Source organism: Sciurus carolinensis, chromosome 2 (assembly GCF_902686445.1).
Source record: "Sciurus carolinensis chromosome 2, mSciCar1.2, whole genome shotgun sequence".
Classification (NCBI taxonomy): Eukaryota; Metazoa; Chordata; class Mammalia; order Rodentia; family Sciuridae; genus Sciurus; species Sciurus carolinensis.
Window position 1 is genome coordinate 136,592,602 of NC_062214.1, and position 20,331 is coordinate 136,612,932.

A 20,331-nucleotide genomic window follows, 5' to 3' on the forward strand; every position below is an offset into this window, starting at 1 on the left:
AATTTAATCCAAGCTACATAGCTAATTAGTGGTAAAACTATGTAATGCAGCATTCTTTGAATACATACTAACTTCATATACTTTTCTATTGCCTTCCAGTTGGTGGAAAAAACATTGACTTATTTTGGGGGTCTTAGAACTGAACCCAGGAAAGCACTATACCATCGAGCTATATCCCCAACCTTTGCTTTACTTTAAGTAAAACTCAGCTCAAACTAAAAACTTGAATACTTCAGAGATGGTGACAAAACTTCATTCCCAATACTGATGTCAACTTTTTACTTTAGACATAGATTGGGAGGAGGGGGGATTTCAGTATTAAAGAATTAGTCATCTAAAATGATGGTAAACTGTGCCAAAATGACTGGAATTGTTGGAAGAACCTCTTCTATGGTATGAAATGTACACTACAACTATTTCTGAGAACTCACTTTCTAATATTTTTTGAAGTAAAATTATTCAATATTTAAGATTTAAGGAGGCAAATTACATATTTAAAAGATTAACAATTTAGGTACATAAACTGTATAAACTTTTAATCTTTTTTAGATTGGTTACAATTTAAAATTTCTGCATCTTAAACTGCCTATTGCAAAGTTTCAAATCTGCCTCATTTATAGTAAACCAAAATAGTTAATCTTTTGCTCAACTGAAACTGGTCAGGGTATTTTATTATGTTATGTTACCTACCCAACATGGAGAACCAAATGGTACTAGTAAAGATGATTACTAAGACATAGATTGGGAGGAGGGGGGATTTCAGTATTAAAGAATTAGTCATCTAAAATGATGGTAAACTGTGCCAAAATGACTGGAATTGTTGGAAGAACCTCTTCTATGGTATGAAATGTACACTACAACTATTTCTGAGAAATACTAAGCAACTGTTTCACATAGTGGTGTTTGTTAAATTGTAGGACTGATGTCTCCTATAATATACCAAAGCAAGTGGCTCTTTGAGGTATTATATTAAAGTGCTTGAACCTAAGCTGTTCGCAGTTAGAACTTGAGTTTATAGTGGAATAGACTACCAAAGGATGCAGGCTAAATGGAAAATGAATGAATGCTTCCAATGAAAACACAAGGCTGACAATACTAAAATTGTAACTCTACAAATTAATCATGAATTCACGTGTCTCAGTTTCCAATTATTTAAATATCAGTTCATTGGGTATAATACTTCATAGTACATAGCTTTCATATAAAATTTCATGTACCTCCGAGTGCAGTGGGCACATACCTCTAATCCCAGCAGCTTCGAATGCTGAGACTGGAGAATCAGGAGTTCAAAGCCAGCCTCAGCAAAAGTGAGGTGCTAAGCAACTCAGTGAGACCCTGTCTCTAAATGAAATACAAAATAGGGCTGGGGATATGACTCAGTGCCCCTGAGTTCAATCGTGGTATCCCAACCCCAAAATTTCTTGTACTACAAATGATTATCTGGTATTAACACAATATTTACTAGTAATGTTATATACATTAAAGGAAAAGTTAACCTTGACGTCTTGAAATGAAACAGGATCTTGTCCATGGATTTTCATTAGTTCTTGTATGGCCTGTATTTAGTGGAAATAAATCTAAATAAAAAAATGAAATTCACACTATGCCCCTTCTTGCCCCACAGCCCCTTTCTAATTTTTTCTTTCCTATTAGACCAGAAGCCTCATCATCTCAACCTCTTTTACCAGTCTTAACTTCCTTGACCTTGCTCTCCACAGCCAGTCAGCAACACAATACACTAGTTCTGTGTAACTATGGACCTTTCTACATCTATATCTTGGCTATTAAGAACTTCAGGAAAAAACAAACATTAGGGCTGTGGATTCTTGCTACATAGAGATGAATGTTCTCCTACCTCAAATGAGCCTCAGCATGGTCATTATTCTTTTATGGCCTGCTCTTCCTATTTTCTATGAATGATGTTCATACATTCATTTCCTTTTTTATTTTTTTAGTTGTAGATGGACACTTTTTTTTTATGTGGTGCTGAGGATCAAATTTAGTGCCTCACTCATGCTAGGCAAGTGCTCTACTGAGCTATACCCCAACCCACATTCACCATTCTCTAGAATCCCTATCCACCAACTCCCTCCCTACCCTATAGTTTACCTTCTACATAGAAAAAAAATGGAAGGAGGCCTCCCTTAAAATCTTCCCTTTTATAAACAAGACCAAGAATGACTGTTGTCTTTCAGTTGAACTAAAAAATACTTTAGGTGAGAGTCATTAACTGGGAATGTGAAGCTTAAAAAATTGTTAGTCAACTACATACATTTCAAACACCTAATATGGATGTGGTGCCAGATATCAGAGTATACCCAGCATGTCTGAAGGAGGTAAGAATTTCTGAGCACACTCAGTAATACAGTAGTAGACTTGCATGGCATGATCACCATCCAGGCTCAGCTTTATCACTGGGATGCTGCTAGATAACAGCTCTACAAAATCCTCAGAAATTCAGGGCTTAGCCCTAGAAACTTTTTAACCTTAACCCAAAGAAACAAGCTCAAATAAACTTTGATAAAATAGATTTGTGCATAAAATAGCAAAATTTAACATTCTAAGAGAAAAAAAAAGATATTTATGAAAAGTGTTTGAATGTTTAATTCCTAAAAGGCATTTTTCTGAAGCTCAAACCCAGGACTTAATACATGCTAAGCAGGTCCTCTATTACTAAATTATCTCCTTATCCCTGTTATTCTAAGACTGAAATTTCAATTAAGAGATTTGTCTGAAGTGGAGTCATCCTTTGATGTGGTAGTGTTTTGAATTTCTGATTAGTCATCGATTTAAGCCCATATCACATTCAATTAAAATTGTTTAAAAATTTGCTGGGGACAGAATACAGGACTTACACATGCTAGGCAAGAGCTCTACCACTGAGCTAAAACTTCAGCTTTGCCTTCAATTTTTTAAAAATGTATTCTAATTCTGAGATTGAAATTTATCCTATATTTAGTCATTACTGCCTAAAATTATAATGGAAAATTTTCTATGGAATTTAACATGAAATTTATGAAATATATATTATGAATCTCATAAGGATGAATTCAGAGGCCAGATAAAGATATTTAAAGAGTACCAGAACTTTCTTTTTTCTTTCTTTCTTTTTGCAAGTGGAAGCTAATTTTTTTAAAATTTTTATTTATTTTTTTTGTGGTGCTGGGGATCGAACCCAGGGCCTTGTGCTTGTGAGGCAAGCACTCTACCAACTAAGCTATCTCCCCAGCCCCTAATTTTTTTTTATTTTTACAGACTGCATTTTGATTCACTGTAACAAATGGAGTACAACTTTACATTTCTATGGTTGTACATAATGTATATTCATACCATTCATATAATCATACATATACATAGGGTAATCCTGTTTCATTCTACTACCTTTCCGTCCCCCACCACTCCCACCCCCTCCCACCCCATTTTCCTCTACACCATCCAAAATTCCTTCATTCTTCTCTTCCCCCCAACCACCCCACCTCGTTATATATCATCATCCACTTATCAGAGAGAACATTTGGCCTTTGGTTTTGTGGCTTGGCATATTTCACTTAGTATATTTTCCAACTTCATTCATTTGCCTGCAAATACCATAAAGTTATTCTTCTTTATAGCTGAGTAATATTCCATTGTGTATATATACCACAGTTTCATTATCCATTCATTAACTGAAGGGCATCTAGGTTGGTTCCACAATCTGGCTATTGTGAATTGAGCAACTATGAACACTGATGTGGCTGCATCACTGTAGTATGCTGATTTTAAGTCCTTTGGGTATAGGCCAAGGAGTGTGAGCTGGGTCAAATGGTGGTTCCATTCCAAGTTTTCTAAGGAATCTCCACACTGCTTTCCAGAGTGGCTGCACTAATTTGCAACCCCACCAGCAATGTATAAATGTACCTTTTTCCCCACATCCACGCCAACATTTATTATCGCTTGTGTTCTTGATAATCGCCATTCTAATTGGGGTGACATGGAATCTTAGGGTGGTTTTAATTTGCATTTTTCTAATTACTAGGGATGATGAGCACTTTTTCATATATTTGTTGATCACCTGTATATCTTCTTCTGTGAAGTGTGTGCCCATTTCCTTAGCCTATTTATTGACTGGGTTCTTTGTATTTTGGGTGTAAAATTTTTTAAGTTCTTTATAAACTTTGGAGATTAGTGCTCTGTCTGAAGTGCATGTGGAAAAGATTTTCTCCCACTCCGTAGGCTCTCTCTTCACATTATTGTTTCCTTTGCTCAGAAAAAAGCTTTTTAGTTTGAATCCATCCCATTTATTGATTCTTGCTTTTCTTTCTTGCTCTATGGGGGTCTTGTTAAGGAAGTCTGGTCCTAAGCCGATGTGATGGAGATTTGGGCCTACTTTTTCTTCTATTTGGTGAAGGGTCTTGGATTTAATTCCTAGATCCTTGATTCATTTTGAGTTGAGTTTTGTACAAGGTGAGAGATAGGGGTTTAATTTCATTTTACTGCATATGGATTTCTAGTCTTGCCAGCACCATTTGTTGAAGAGGCTATCTTTTCTCCATTGTATGTTTTTGGCACCCTTGTCTAGTATGAGGTTACTGTGCTTATGTGGGTATGTCTCTGTGTCTTCTATCCTGTAACATTGGTCTACCTGTCTATTTTGGTGCCAATACCACGCTGTTTTTGTTACTATTGCTTTATAGTAGAGTTTAAGGTCTGGTATTGTGATACCTCCTGCATCACTCTTCCTGCCTAGGATTGCTTTGGCTATTCTGGGTCTTTTGTTCTTCCAGATGAATTTCATGATTGCTTTTTCTGTTTCTATGACAAATGTCATAGGGATTTTAATTGGAATTGTGTTAAATCAGTACAGCAACTTTGGAAGTATGGCCATTTTGATAACATTAATTCTGCCTATCCAAGAACATGGGAGATCTTTCCATCTTCTAAGGTCTTCTTCAGTTTCTTTCTTTAATGTTTTGTAGTTTTCATTGTAGAGATCTTTCACCTCTTTGGTTAGATTGATCCCCAAGTATTTTATTTTTTTTTGATGCTATTGCAAATGGAGTTGTTTTCCTCATTTCCCTTTCAGATTTTTCATCGCTTGCGTATAAAAATGCTTTAGATTTATGCGTGTTGATTTTATAACCTGCTATTTTGCTGAATTCATTTATGAGGTCTAGAAGTTTTCTGGAGGAGTTTTTTGGATCCTCTAAATAGAGAATGATGTCATCAGCAAATGATGACAGCTTGAGTTCTTTTCCTCTTCGTATGCCTTTAACTTCTTTGGTCTGTCTAATTGCTCTGGCTAGTATTTCCAGGACGATGTTAAATAGAAGTGATGAAAGAGGGCATCCCTGTCTTGTTCCAGTTTTTAAAGGGAATGCTTTCACTTTTTCTCCATTAAGAATGATGTTGGCCATGGTCTTAGCGTAAATAGCCTTTACAATGTTCAGGTATGTTCCTACTATCCCTATTTTTTCTAGTGTTTTGAGTATGAAGGGGGTGTTGTATTTTGTTGAACGCTTTTTCTGCGTCAATTGAAATAACCATATGATTCTTATCCTTAAGTTTACTGACATGATGGATTATGTTTTATGATTTACGGATGTTGAACCAACCTGCATCCCCGCCAAAACTTTCTTAAATGGATGAAACTTCTCTGGGGGCAATGATTTATGACAAAGGTTTGAAGATGTCACTGTTTTCAAAACAAATTTCTATCTACTGTGGGTCTTGACTACATAAAAATCATATGGTTGGGCTGGGGTTGTAGCTTAGTGGTAGAGCACTTGCCTAGCACATGTGAGGCACTGGGTTTGATCCTCAGCACCACATAAAAATAAATGAATAAAATAAAGGTATTGTGTCCATCTACAACTAAAAATATTTTTAAAAATCACACTATGAAAATACAGCGATGGTGCAGACACTACAAAACAATTCCATCAAGTGGAAAAGTTACTATTCATATTAAGGAATTATATATCTTACAAGGGCAGACATTTTTACTCTTAAATGTGTTGTAGGTGAAAGCTATCAGGTACAATTCAATTCCACTTCAGAGTTCACTATTACTCTATAATCTGAGACCAACTAAGGCACAAAATGAATGCTTCAGCAAATCTGTTTTGCACAGATGTGCAGAACAAAATTCTAGACAGTTTGAAATTATTTTTACAACATAGCATAAAAGAATCTACAACAACTAAAATCTGTAAAGCTTTCCTGGAAAGTTACCTTTTCTCAACTGTCTAATTAAAGCTTAGGATTTTACAAACAAGTTTTTGATTAACCAAAGCACTGAATTTCTCATCTCTAAAGGCTAGTACAGCCCCTAACATTTATTTCCACATTTTTTAGTATTTACATCTAATCAAATTGACTTTTGTTATTAATATTTTTTTTAAATAGAAGAAAAAAAATCCTAAAACCAGTCTTGATTTCCTTCTACAATTTGTTTCTAAATCCTTTGTTAAACTTAAAAACTACAAGTTGGGTAAAACTGTCACTAAGTAGTTAAGTCATATGGTATATCATCTTAAGGAACAATGTCTCTACCGAAATGTGACTTACCCTAAAGAAATAATTAAGGGAAAAGACATTGAGATATCCCTTATTCTCAATATCAAGCAGTTTGAAAATATATTGCAAAGCTGCAGGTTCCTTCCTGTTTTCTAATGCAAGAACAAAATCCAAGTAGGTCTTATAGTCCTATAGAAAAGAAAATATTCATTAGAGGCCTGACTTGAAATTACCTTTTCAAGTAAATGATAAAGTTATTTTGCAATCCAGGGTGGCAAATTTACTTTTTTAAAGTTAATATGAAATGATAAAACAATTTGCACATTAGTTTCTAGGAACTCTAAATAGTACCTGCACGTGATAGTTTTGGGAACACAGCTCATATTCTCATGAGATTAGCTGTGTTAAATTTTTATTATACTTTTGAAATAGTGACTAAACTATTAAGCATCACTATTAAATTTATATCTTCATTTCAGTGTGATTATTTTGAAAAAACTTGATCTGGAATGAACAGAATAATACATTTATATTGCTATTTTGAAATACAGTTCTATTTCTGGATTCCATATCTGTAACTTGAACCAACTGCAGACTGAAAACATGGGGTAATAAAAAAAAATCAATCTGTACTGAACATTGATAGGTCTTTTCCCTTATCGTTTTTTGGTACCTGGGATTGAATTCAGGGGCAGTCGGTCACTGAGCCACATACCCAGCCCTATTTTATATTTCATTTAGAGGTGGTCTCTCTGAGTTGCTTAGTGCCTTCTTTTTGCTGAGGCTGGCTTTGAACTCCTGATCCTCCAGTCTCAGCCTCTGAAGCTGCTGGGATTACAAATGTGCACCACTGTGGTCAGCTTCCTTATTATTCCTTAAATAATATGGTATAACTTTTACAATAGCATTTACATTGTATTAGATATTATAAATAATCAAGACATTTTAAATACATGGAAAGAAGTATGTAAGTTATATGCAAATATAATACCATTATTATAGAAGGAACTTAAGAGCATTTGCAGATTTTGGTATTTCCTGGAGGTCCTGGAACCAATCTGCAGATAAGAGGGATGACAGTATCTAAAATTTTTACATTAGATGATTTGCAGTAGGAAAATTCTGTTCTCATTAAAAAAAACAAAAAACAAAAAACAAAAAAACCCACCAACAACAAAAAAAACAAATGAAAGCCAGAAAGACATGAATGGAAAGTGTTCCTCTTGGAAAAGGAACACTCAGATTACTTGTTTTATATGGTTTTGGGAGATTATCAGATTAGAAAAAAAAATTTATATTCTTAGAAAAGATTTTATAGACTAGGATTAAGAATTATTTTCTTGCTGGGTGCAGTGGCACAGGCCTGTAATCCCAGCAGCTTGAGAGGCCCAGACAGGATCTGAGTTCAAAGCCAGCCTCAGCAAAAGGGAGGTGCTAGGCAACTCAGTGAGACCCTGTCTCTAAATAAAAGACAATAGGGCTGTGGATGTGGTTCAGTGGCTGAGTGACCCTGAGTTCAATCCCCAGTAACCCCGCACCACCACAAATTATTTTCTTCATAACTTAGGCTATAAAGATTTAAAAAGAGATACAACTTCATCATTTTTCACCAGAAATTACTAGTATACTACAAGCTCCTCACTGTCTACTATAAACAGCTATGGAAGTCAGAGTTTTGGAGCCTCTTCTCTTGTTTTTTTCTTGTTGGCTAACAATGGTATTAATAACTAAAGGAGGCCTAGACAAAATGGAAGAAAGCATGCATCATCCCTTGAATCTGGGTCAGTCACTCCACATGTTTTTAATAGGAGCAATTTTGATTTTAAAAGGTTTATTTAGAATTCTCCTCTTCAAATATCTGAAGACCACAAAGAGAATATTTAATAAAATTGCATACCCCCAACTACATAAGCAGTAATTTCTTTCTAAAATTATACTCTCAGATTCCCAAGTATTTTGAGAAAGAAAATGGCAATTGTATCTTATCATTGGCTACTAATATAAACAGATTAATATCAGATTTAAATCGTGGAATATGTGGTACTATTAGATCTGGTAATTTAATGACTGAACTATCTACATGAAAATAGTTAATAGGATTAATATCTCAGATTTCTTTTTACTTGCTCATACTTCATTAGGAACATGACACTGAAACAAAGTATTACAATTTTCTGTCCTGAGCCCATAAGGGAAGTGTGTTTTTAAATGAAGGGACCTTAACCAAAGGTTCTGAATATCAAGTAATTTGATTGGTTTATACTTTTAAACTGTTAAACTGTGATATTAATCTGAATTACATCCAAAGAAAAGGGCTTATGGAAACTGCAGGAGCCAAAAATTTTAAAGCTTATCAGTAGATTTGAGCAATTACCATTTCTCCATCATAAGTGAGACATTCCTGGAAAACACGATCTAAGAAGACGTTGGTCATGGTTGCCGTTCCATAGCGAGAGAGTTCTTCTTTACTGAGCATACCATTGTGATCCTTATCAAGATTTAAATACTGACCTAGGGAAGAAAAATAAAAAGATGCTTGTGATCAAAAATTTTTAATTAAAGGCAATAGAATAGACATTAATAAAAAGGTTTTTTTAAATCAATTAATATTTTGGTTTTCAACTAAGTTATAGGAAGGGTAGTGGCTTATGTGTAGTAACATCAACTATCCTTAAAATCTTGATTAGAACAACCAATTAGAACTGGTCAAAAAAAAAAAATCATGAAGACCATGGCCTTGACTATTTTACTTATATCTTTGTCTTCAGTTTGCAACATTTAAAACATATCTAGGGGGCTGGGGATATAGCTCAGTTGGTAGAGTGCTTGCATAGCAAGCATAAGGCCCTGGGTTCAATCCCCAGCACCACCAAAAAGAAAATAATAAAACATATCTAGGGTCTAAATTAGATAGAGGGAAGGGGTAACAAAAAACGCTGAAATGCTATCAACTTGGAAGAAGAGATCATGGATCCCAAAAGGTGTCAGAAGATCACTCAAGAGGTTAAATGTGGCCAACATGAAACTCGATAAAAGACCAAACCAATTTCTAGAACACCTCCCTCTGTGGATCCTGAGAATAGCATTTTATCACAAAGTAAGACAACAGTTGATATTCATAAATTGTGTTCCTTAGTCAATAAGAATCAAATTACACCTGCTCTATTGAAAAGTTTAGTAATTAAAAAAAATTCTAAAAATTTAAAATGCTAATAATTACCCAAGTAAATTTTAGTAATCTAGAATACTATTATTTAGAAGTTCTAGGGACCAAATCCAGAGCCTTTGCACATACTAAGCAGATGTTTTACCACTGAGCTACATTCCCAACCCCAGAATGATTTTAAGCCAGGCATGGTGGTGCACGCCTATTATCCCAGTGACTCGGTAAATTGAGACAGGAGGAGCAAGTTCAGGCAAGCAGCCAAGTTCAAGGTCAGCCTCAGCAAGGCCATAAGCAACTTAAGGAGACCCTGTCTCAATAAAACATAAAAAGGGCTGTAGATGTGGCTCAGTGGTTAAGCACTCCTGGGTTTAATCCCCAGTACCCACCCCCCCAAAAGAATACTTTGTTTTTAAGGTAAAATAGCCCATATATAAAACTGTTTCTGAGTGTTAATTAATAGAGGAATGGATAACTCAAATTTTAGCAATATTATAGAAAACATACCATAAACTCTTAGGGCAGAAGGAGCAGAAAACCAATTTGTTTCTTGACTCTCTTTGGATAGTTCCTCATCCCTTAGCTAAAGGAACAAAGAGAGATAATCAGAAAAGAGTTAACTATCAAATGATATAATTAAGTAGTTAAAAAACATATTTACCTCCAGTAAGTCATCCAGGAAGCTGCATGCTAAAATATCTTGAATTTTAATTTTTCCTTTAAAAAACATAAACACAATTACTTAATTTCATTTTAAGAACAAGAGCAACTTAATTTTTTAATGTTATTATTTTACATGAGCAATTACACAATTGATAATTTAAAACTTCTAGCTTCAAAGTCCTTATTACATATTACTATGAAAAGGGAACATTTAATAAAAGCTGTATGTATATATTTACTATTATACTCCCAAATATATGTCCAAGCCATAAATTCTAAAATTATCTATCAGAGTCCCAAAAGAATTGAGTCAAAAATTTTGTGAACAAGTTGGGCTTGCCTATAATCCCAGTGACTTGGGAGGCTGAAGCAGGAGGATCGTAAGTTCAAAGCCAATTTTAGTAATTTAGCGAGGCCCTTAGGTAACTGAGCAAGACCCTCTCTCAAAATAAAAAAATGAAAAGGGCTGGGAATGTGGTTCAATGGTAAAGCACCCCTGGGGTCAATCTCTGGTACCAAAAATAAAAAATAAAAATTCTGTGAGCAAAGATATAATACTTAGTATAAAAAAATTAGAAAAGGAGACAATTTCTATTTTTCTTTGATAGATTCTGGAATAGGAGGCAAAACAGAAGTATGGTTAAGAGTTGACAGGGGAAGATGGCTACTTCTACATATGCACTCTAAGTCTCACCTGTCTCATGTATAAAATGTGTATAATACTAGTACCTCCATTTTGGGGTTATAAGAAATGAAAGAACCCAAGTAAAATTCTTAGCATAGTGTCTTGTTTATAATAAACATTCAAAACAGCTAATATTTCATAAGCTTTCAAAAGAAAAAGATGCATATGTACCTATAGCTGGAGGAGTTTAAAAAAAAGATAATTAGTTACTATGTGCTGCAATCGATTTGCTGCTGGATTTTCAAGAAAAGGAGGAGAATCAAAGACTTTGGGCCTTCTCTGTCCCTTCCTCTTCCTTAATTACACATATTTAAGTCTGGGCAGGTTAGAACAGTTGATAAAACCTACTGTTACTGAGGTCAAACTTACTAATCTAATTCTTACATAGGATAGTTATCTTGAGAAAAATCTTGGCCAAATGGCTCTCCAGTATCAAAAAAAGAACAACTCTCTAGTATATCACATATCAAGGACAGCAAATTTTATTAGAGTAATTGGTTTCTTAGAAATGGAAGGAAGCATAATAACTGATTACTTATTTCGTACTTTTTCATTTTAGGGACAAACTGAAAGAGGTTAGGTGACATTCCCACTGTCACACAGTTTGGTATAGTCAGTGCAAATAAATCATAAAAGATCTTTACATAAATAAAAAAAACACTGCTACTTTAAAATAAAATTCTGTACTCCTTTGATATTCACTAGATTATTAATTGTAATGACATGTTAGGAAAATAAATAAATGACATTTTTCAAGACTTCTCTAGTTCCTGAGATTGAGATGTAATAATATTCTCATAACATCCAAGTTAGTTAGGTAAGATTTTCTTTTACCTGTTCTTAGAGGGTCCAAAAAGAAGAAAAATTTCCTAACTGCTGTACAAACATAAAAGGAGTAAAAGGATTTTTCCAGTCCATCTAATTGTGGCAAAGTAGGGATAAGTTCCAATATGTAGTTTTCTAAATCCTAAAAACAAAATAAAATAAAACTTTAAAATGTTAAATGTCTTGTGTGTGTGTGTGCGCGCGTGCGCGGTACTAGGGACTAAAAATCCAGGACACTACCACCAAGCTACATCCTTGTCCCTTATTATTTTTTATTTTGTGATGATCTCACAAAATTACCCAGGCTGGCCTTGAACTTTCGATCCTCCTGCCTTGGCTTACTAAGTAGCTGGGATTACACCACGCCTGGCTAAATATCCATCTTGATTCTTCATTAGCTACTGGAATATAATTTATGTCCTAAAACATTATTCAGCCTTAGGGTCAGATATTGTGGTGCATGCTTGTACACTCAGTTACTCAGGAGGCTAAGCCAAGAAAGTCACAAATTCAAGACCAGCCTGGATAACTTACTGGGATCCTACCAAAAATTTTTAAAAATTAAAAAGAGTGCTGAGGATGTAGCTCAGTGGTAGTGTAGCCCTGGGTTTAATCCAGTACTATAAGTACTGGAAAAAAAAAAAAAAAAAAGGCAGCATTAATACTATATTCATGATAAAATAACAATTATGTCAGCAGTGACACACTTACATTAAATTGTTTCTACTAATTTATCTTTAACACTTTTAAAATATTATTTTAAGTAAGTAAAACATTTGACATAGTTCCAAATTTGAAAGGAACAGAACATATTCATTAAAAAGTCTTCTCTCGGGGCTGGGGTTGTGGCTTAGTGGTAGAATGCTTGTCTAGGATGTATGAGGCACTGGGTTTGATTCTCAGCACCACATATAAATAAATGAATAAAATAAATGTCTATCAACATCTGAAAAACAGTCTTCTATCACCCAGTCTCTCTCTCCACAGGTAACCTATATTATCATCATCTCTCTTTTTTAAATGGCATTTTATTATGTTGCTTAGGGTAGCCTTGAACTCCTGGGCTCAAGAGTCTTTCTGCCTCAGCCTCCAGAATAACTGGGACAACAGGTGTGCACTATCTCATCCAGCTTAAATGATCAACTTCTGATGTGGCTTTCCAAAGATGATGATGCAAATACAAGTCTACACATATCTATGTATATTTCTACCTCTCTTTTTACATAGGACATAGCTATATACTGTGAAAACTGCTTTTGTCATTTAACAGTATATAGTCATTCACACTGGTTCTCACAGAGCTACTACTTTAAATAATTATATATTATTCCATTTTATGGATGTACCATCTAATTTATTTAACTGGGCTTCTATTGATGGACATTTAGATTCTTTCTCATCTTTCTAATCTGACTACATTAAGAACAGTACAATAAAGGGCTAAACTAATTTTTCATTCATAGATGTTATGGGAGAATAGAGGATATAATTTCTGTAACTGGAACTGCTGAGTCAAAGCATATGCACATTTATAATTTTGACAGACAATGGCAACCTTCCACCTTATCCATAAAGATCACATGCATTTGACACTCCTGCCAGTGACATAAAAGCTATTTCTATAGTTCCTAACTTATGTGCCCACGTGCTTAGAAGCACTACAGTGAACTCACAGGGTTACAGTAGGACATTTTAAAATTTTGAGGGAAACAATGACATCTGTCAGATACTGCTTGACAGATGTTGCTACGAGCTAGGACTAGCTAAAGGGGGTTCACATTGCAATATATTTCACTTATAACAAATCAACGCAAAGCTAGGTTTTAGATGATTTCTGTGATAAAGCAAGTACCACACAAAATTCAGTGTAGAATAAAAAGTGAGGATTACTGTGTCCAATCTCATTCCCAAGTTTGAGTAGTTATACAGTGTCCAATGGGCACACACATCCTAGTAGTAACAGTTATATAAGAATGAAGAAAAATATTTTCTTTCAATGTCTTTGAATTTTTTCAAATGGCTGAAAGAATACTTAAGGAACACTTTCATTAACTTGTTTGGAATTAATTGGTTATTAATGAAAGTGTTAGGGATTTCTTTTGGGTCAGAAGCTCTTACCAAGAGGATTTAATTAAAAGCATTATCAAATATTTTTTCTCTCTATCTGATAGGTAAAAAATGGTATCTTACTGTAGATTTATCAGACATTTCTCTTATGTGAAGTTAAGGCTTTTTCTTATGATTAAGCAGCATCTGTGGGTGGGAGATGATGTTGGATTAGAGGACAAATGTACTTCCCAGCAGGTCCTCAACACCAGACTTACAAAGTGGAAAGATGGTTTCTCAGTGAGGTGGGTAACTAAAGGAACTCACTGAAACTTAATACTGAACTGTAAAAAACAAAAAACCAAACCAAACCTAACAACAAACAAAAACTATAGAGACACAGAAGTCAGTAGCTGGGTGCAGTGGTACATGCCTGTAATCCCAGCAGCTCAGAAGGCTGAGGCAGGTGGATTGCAAGTTCAAAGTCAGCCTCAACAACTTACTGAGCAACTCAGTGAGACCCTGGGGATGTGGCTGAGTGGTGAAGTGCCCCTGAATTCAATTCCTGGTACACAACAAAAAAAAAAACTCAAACATAAATAATATGTTTGTTAGAGAAGTGCCAGCTTGGGTGCCAGCATGGATGCCAGCAGTAGTAGCAAGGGGGAGGTGCACTGTAGACAGATAAAGGGGATGGTGTGGCCAGCAGATAAAGAAATTAAAAAATAAGAAAAGAACTGACTTGGGGTAACCCATGGATTTGAGAGGAAACCTGATTTTAACACACAGAGTCTGGTAGAAGTGAATCAGTGAAAGCAAATCCAAAAATAACTCCCATAGGAGGGGAAGCATTTTGGGCACAGAAAACTGCCACTGCTGTGGTACTTCCCATCATTGGTGCTACTGGAGAAATGGTCCCCCACTACCTGCAAAAGCCACTTGCCCCAAGCTCCTGCCACCAAAAGACAAGAGATTGGGAATATCTGCAGTTAACCAAAAAAAATTCCCATATGGCACCTGAATCAAAAGACTGGAACAAGCACAAAAAAATTTTTGCCTGAACCACTCAGGCCATGAATCCCAAGGGAGAAATCTCCCTTGCTGCTTATGTTATAGGTCACCGGGGAGAATCTGCACTCCAGGGCAGAAACCTGGTATTTCATATTCATAGTTGTGAAGGTAAAACGTGTAGTTTTGCTCTTATGTCCTAAAAGTAGACGTTACCAGGGACCCTAGAGATCCACACATCCTGCAGAGACTGGTATCTCCCCACCGAAAGTGGGTATAGAGCAATTCTCAAACAGCCATTCACAGAGTTCCAAAGTTCGATCTAGACTAAACTGAATTACTGAAATTCCCAATTCAGAACTCTCCAACACCCCTCTCACAGAAACACAATTTGCACACAAATTGTGCTACTTCTTTTTTATTTCCTCATTTCTTCTTCATACTCCCATTTTATTTATTCTTTAAAAAAATTTTTTAGCTGTAGATGGACACTTTTATTTTACTTATTTATTTTTATGTGGTGCTGAGGATTGAAGAATCCTGTGCCTCAAACACACTAGGCAAATGCTCTACCTCTGAGACATAATCCCAGCCCCTCCATTTTTAATTTATTCCTTTTTTTTTAAATTTTAACTATTTTTAAACTTCAGAAAAATTTTTAACTTTTTAAAAAATTTTCAAACATTTCATTGTATTACTATTTTTGCATTATGTATGATTTTGTATGCATGTATGTGGGGGTGTGTGTGGATGTGTATGCACTCATTGTGCAGATAGTTTTCAAAAAATACACGTATATTTATATAATTTTACTTTCATAAAAATTGCTTCCTTCTGCATCTATTTATTATTTAGCCTGATTTGTCTTAGATGGGGTTCAATTATATGCTGGCTCACGTTATTTTGATCTTAGCGAGTTGCTGGTTTGTCCACACCTCGGTTCTTGTCTATCTTATGTCCCCTTCATCACTCTCTTGCCTAACAGTAAATTTTCCTGTTGCCATGTCCTCTCTTTCTTACTTTCTGTAAATCTTTTATTCCTTCTTTATAGCCAACATCTGCTACTTATCACCTGCCTCTTCTGATCACTTTTTAACATATTTCAAACTTAATTTCACCTTCCCACCCTATTTTGTCTTAAACTGTAATCCCACTAATAACAGAATTATATAGTTATGTAATTCATACTCCATTCACGTTGTGATTATTAATATGAGGGACAACACAGTAGACAGATTATGTTGAATACCTGATTTGGCCCACAGTTTTGTATTGATGGTACTAATGTTAAATGCTGACCCCCACCTTTCCTACATAAGTAGCAATTAGATGTCAAAGTAGACACCAGATATTTATCTCAAAACTATATATCTGTGGTTGACATAAGTGCTACTCCTGGCTCCCTGGTTCCTCTGTAGGGGCTGGAAGTGATTGAGATACTTCAGATCAGAGTAGATATCCTGCTGCTGAGAAACAGTCACAACTTAGTCAAACAACAGTGAATCTCATCTCACATATGCTCTAGCCCCATTTGACCCTAAACATGACTTCAACTCATGGAATTGGAGGAAAGAAAAACCCCAAACCAAAAACGAGGCCCCAAGGAAGAACAACAAGAGGGGATCGTTAGGTTCCACTCAATGTCTACTCATATATCAAAAACAGACAGAAATTCTAGAATAAAAAAGAACTATACATGTAAGGACACACATGTAAACGAGGAAGGAGAACCCATCTCAACTGATATACAAGTCCAGGACCTCTGAAAACAGGCACACAAATTTCCCTCCAAAATTCACAATCCCCCAACAAAGGATCCCACAGATATAAAAGAGGATGGAATTCCAGAGGTGATGATAACACTGATTAATAAAATATCCAGGGGCTGAGAATGTGGCTCAGTGGTAGAGTACTTGGCTGGTACACGTGAGGCCCTGGGTTTGATTCTCAGCACCACATATAAATAAATATATAAATAAAGGCCCATGGACAAAAAGAAAAAATTAAAAATAATTTTTTAAAAATTAAAAAAATAAAATGTCCAATGAACTAAAAGAAGATCTAAGAAATGAATTAGGAGAGCAAATACAGAAGATAAAAGATGATTTCAATAAAGAAATAGAAATAGTGAAAGGAAAGAATCAGAAATCCTGGAAATGAAAGACAATAATTCAAATTAAAAATTCACTTGAGGGCTGGGGAGATAGCTCAGTTGGTAGAGTGCTTTCCTTGCAAGCACAAGGTCCTGAGTTCGATCCCCAGTACAGTAAAAAAAAAAAAAAAAAAAAATCACCTGAAAGCATCATCAACAGATTAGACTGCGTAGAAAGTAGAACAACTTTCTGCATATGAAAACAGAACCTCAGGCCTAGAAGGCAGGACACACAAATTTGAGTACATAGAATACAATGATGGGAAAAAATAACAGAATATAACCAGAATATACAGGAATTCTGGGACAACATCTAAAGACCAAACCTGAGCATCACTGGAATGACAACATATAGATACAAGCTAACAGCATTAAGAACATTTTCAAAGAGATAATAACAAAACTTTCCCTATATCAGAAAAAAGACATTCACATATAGGCATGCAGGACTGATCAGAAGAGAAATTCTCCAAGATACATCATAATCAAAATGCCTACTGCAGAAAATAAGGAAAGAATACTAAAAGCTTTAAGAGAGAAACATAAGGTCACATTTAGAAGCAAACAAAAAAGGCTCACTTCTGACTTTTCAACTTTATAATTATGGAGGGCCAAGAATGAGATATTTCTAACTCTGAAAGGAAACAATTGCCAACCAATATTGCTAAACCCAAGAAAGCTCTCTTCCGTTTTCCATTGGAGAATAAAAACTTTCCATGACAAGGATCAACTAAAAGAATTCATAACAATCAAGTCAGCACAAAAAATCATTATAAAAGATAAACTGCACACAGAGGAACCCAAAAATAAATCTCTAAGCTCCCAAATAGATGAAGATTAATAACATTAATCATCTAAAGAAGAATCAAGACAGGAGAGGATACCTGTTTCATGGTGAGGCAGTTTTTGCTGCTTATCGATCCCCTGCTGTTTATCCCATTTGTCTGCTGTGATCACCTGCAGTCAGCCAGCATATTGACGCCTTTTTTGAGTGTAGATTGCTCACTGTCAGGCCCCTATCATCTGCCATTTGCCTACCTCTTGCTTGTCCATCGCCTGCCTTTCACCTATCCATCACCCACCGCCTGAGGTTCACCTCCTGATCATCCGACAGCAGTCAGCAAAATGACCATAGACTGCCAGTGGAGCGCCAGCTGCCTGCTGTTGCCTGGCAGTTCACTGTCACAGTACCTGCAGGTTTGGTTACATGTGGCTGCTGCCATTTTCAGACAACAGCCAGGCCCCATAGGACCCCTGGCCGGACTGACTGAGCCCCATCTCTAGGATCCCTCAACCTGACTGATCACTCAGTGCATCCGGGGCCCTCAGACTGACTGACTGCTCCCCGCCACCAGGACCCCCAGACAGACTTATTGCACCCTGTCTCCAGGATCCCTCAACCAGACCGACCTCCAGGACACATCACCTCCAGGACCCCTACCTGACCAACCGCACCCCACCTCCAGGACCTCCAGTCGACCACACCCATACCCCTGAGCTGCAGCTCCCCATTTGCCAACACATTTCGAAGCCAGAGTGGCCATCTTGGATAATCCTGGAAGCCATAGCTCTGATCTCTAGGTGGGGCAAATCCCATCCTGAGACTCCTGCTGGAGACTTGAAGCTCACTGTCAGGTACCTCTCATACCTCAGGCTATTGAAGACTGGGAGGATTGAATACTATATGACTGTTATAGTGTAGATTTTCTTTCTTCACCTTATTGAAAAATTTTAAGTTTTTATTTCTTTACTTTTCTTGCTCTCTTTTCCTTTTGTTTACCTGTTCCCTCAGAGTCTCTTTCTCCCTTTTTTGCATGCTAACATCCAATTTCTTTTGATTACACTCACTCTTTCTATTATCTAGAACTTCTATATATTCTTTTCTTATCCCATTAACAGCTACATTATACACCCCTCCACATCCTCTTTGTACTCCATTAGAAACTTCAGACCTTATTGCAAATCTGTTTGTTATACCAAAGATAATAATTGAACTAATTCTGTTTATTATGACAATATTGTTAATGTCCTCATAGGAGCTATTTTGTCTAGGATTGCATACTGTCTTTGCTGGGCATAGCTAATACTGATCTCCCCCTTAAAGAAAAGATTTTGGAAACCTATAGGATCACTATAAGTTGATAGGGGGGAAACTGTAATACCCAAGATCTACACTGCTAGAGGGGAAGATATATGAACAACATGAAAAAACAAGGGAAGAAAATGATCCAAACAAATCTAGATTTTTATTAATAGAATCCAGTGACAGTATGGTAGAAGAAATGTCAGAAAAGAACTTCAGATTATACATAATTCAGATGATTTGTGAAGCAAAGGATGAGGTAGAAGAGCAAATGCAGGCAATGAATGATCATACCAATAAGCAGTTGAAAGAGCAACTGCAGGAAGCAAAAGATTATTTCAACAAAGAGATAGAGATTCTCAAAAAAGACCAAACAGAAATCCTTGAAATGAAGGAAACAATAAACCAAATGAAAAACTCAATGGAAAGCATCACCAACAGATTAGACTACTTGGAAGACAGAACCTCAGACAATGAAGACAAAATATTTAATCTTGAAAATAAAGTTGCCCAAACAGAGAAGATGGTAAGAAATCATGAATAGAATCTCCAAGAACTATGGGACATCACAAAAAGACCAAATTTAAGAATTATCCAGATTGAGAAAGGCATAGAGTTACAAACCAAAGGAATGAACAACCTATTCAATGAAATAATATCAGAAAATTTCCCAGGCCTGAAGAATGAAATGGAAACTCAAATACAAGAGGCTTACAGAACACCAAATGCACAAAATCACAACAGATCCACACCAAGGCACATTATAATGAAAATGCCTAACATACAAAATAAAGATAGGATTTTGAAGGCTGCAAGAGAAAAGCATCAGATTACATATAGGGGGAAACCAATACGGATATCAGCAGATTTCTCAGCTCAGATTCTAAAAGCTGGAAAGGCCTGAAACAACATATTTCAAGCTCTGAAAGAACATGGTTGCCAACCAAGAATCCTATACCCAGCAAAACTAACCTTCAGATTTGAAGATGAAATAAAATCTTTCCATGATAAACAAAAGTTAAAAGAATTTACAAATAGAAAGCCTGCACTACAGAATATTCTCAACAAAATGTTGAAGGAGGAGGAAATGACCAACAACGTAGGTCAGCAAAGGGAGGAACCACCTTATTGAAAAATCCATTCAAAGGAGAATCCAAGCCAAATAAAAAACCAAAAATAAGCCAAATGATTGGGAATACAAATCATATCTT

The 20,331-nt window shown here is 35.8% G+C and overlaps 1 protein-coding gene across 3 annotated transcripts in view; it reads right to left on the reverse strand.

Annotated features, from left to right (window-relative positions):
- The window catches only part of Ppp2r3c (protein phosphatase 2 regulatory subunit B''gamma), a 44,609-nt gene that overhangs the window by 728 nt on the left and 23,550 nt on the right, over positions 1 to 20,331 (reverse strand). The window contains exons 7-12 of one of the 3 annotated variants that reach the window (XR_007107245.1): positions 11,841 to 11,973; positions 10,320 to 10,375; positions 10,166 to 10,241; positions 8,870 to 9,006; positions 6,547 to 6,684; positions 1,497 to 1,577 (exon numbers count right to left, since the gene is read on the reverse strand). Coding sequence is in view for 2 of the 3 variants with exons in the window: in XM_047541484.1 (XP_047397440.1) it covers positions 1,497 to 1,556; positions 6,547 to 6,684; positions 8,870 to 9,006; positions 10,166 to 10,241; positions 10,320 to 10,375; positions 11,841 to 11,973 (600 nt within the window). In the remaining variant the exon portion in view is untranslated. The remainder of the gene's footprint in view (positions 1 to 1,496; positions 1,578 to 6,546; positions 6,685 to 8,869; positions 9,007 to 10,165; positions 10,242 to 10,319; positions 10,376 to 11,840; positions 11,974 to 20,331) is intronic. The other 2 variants (XM_047541484.1, XM_047541485.1) reach the window with 2 other exon arrangements.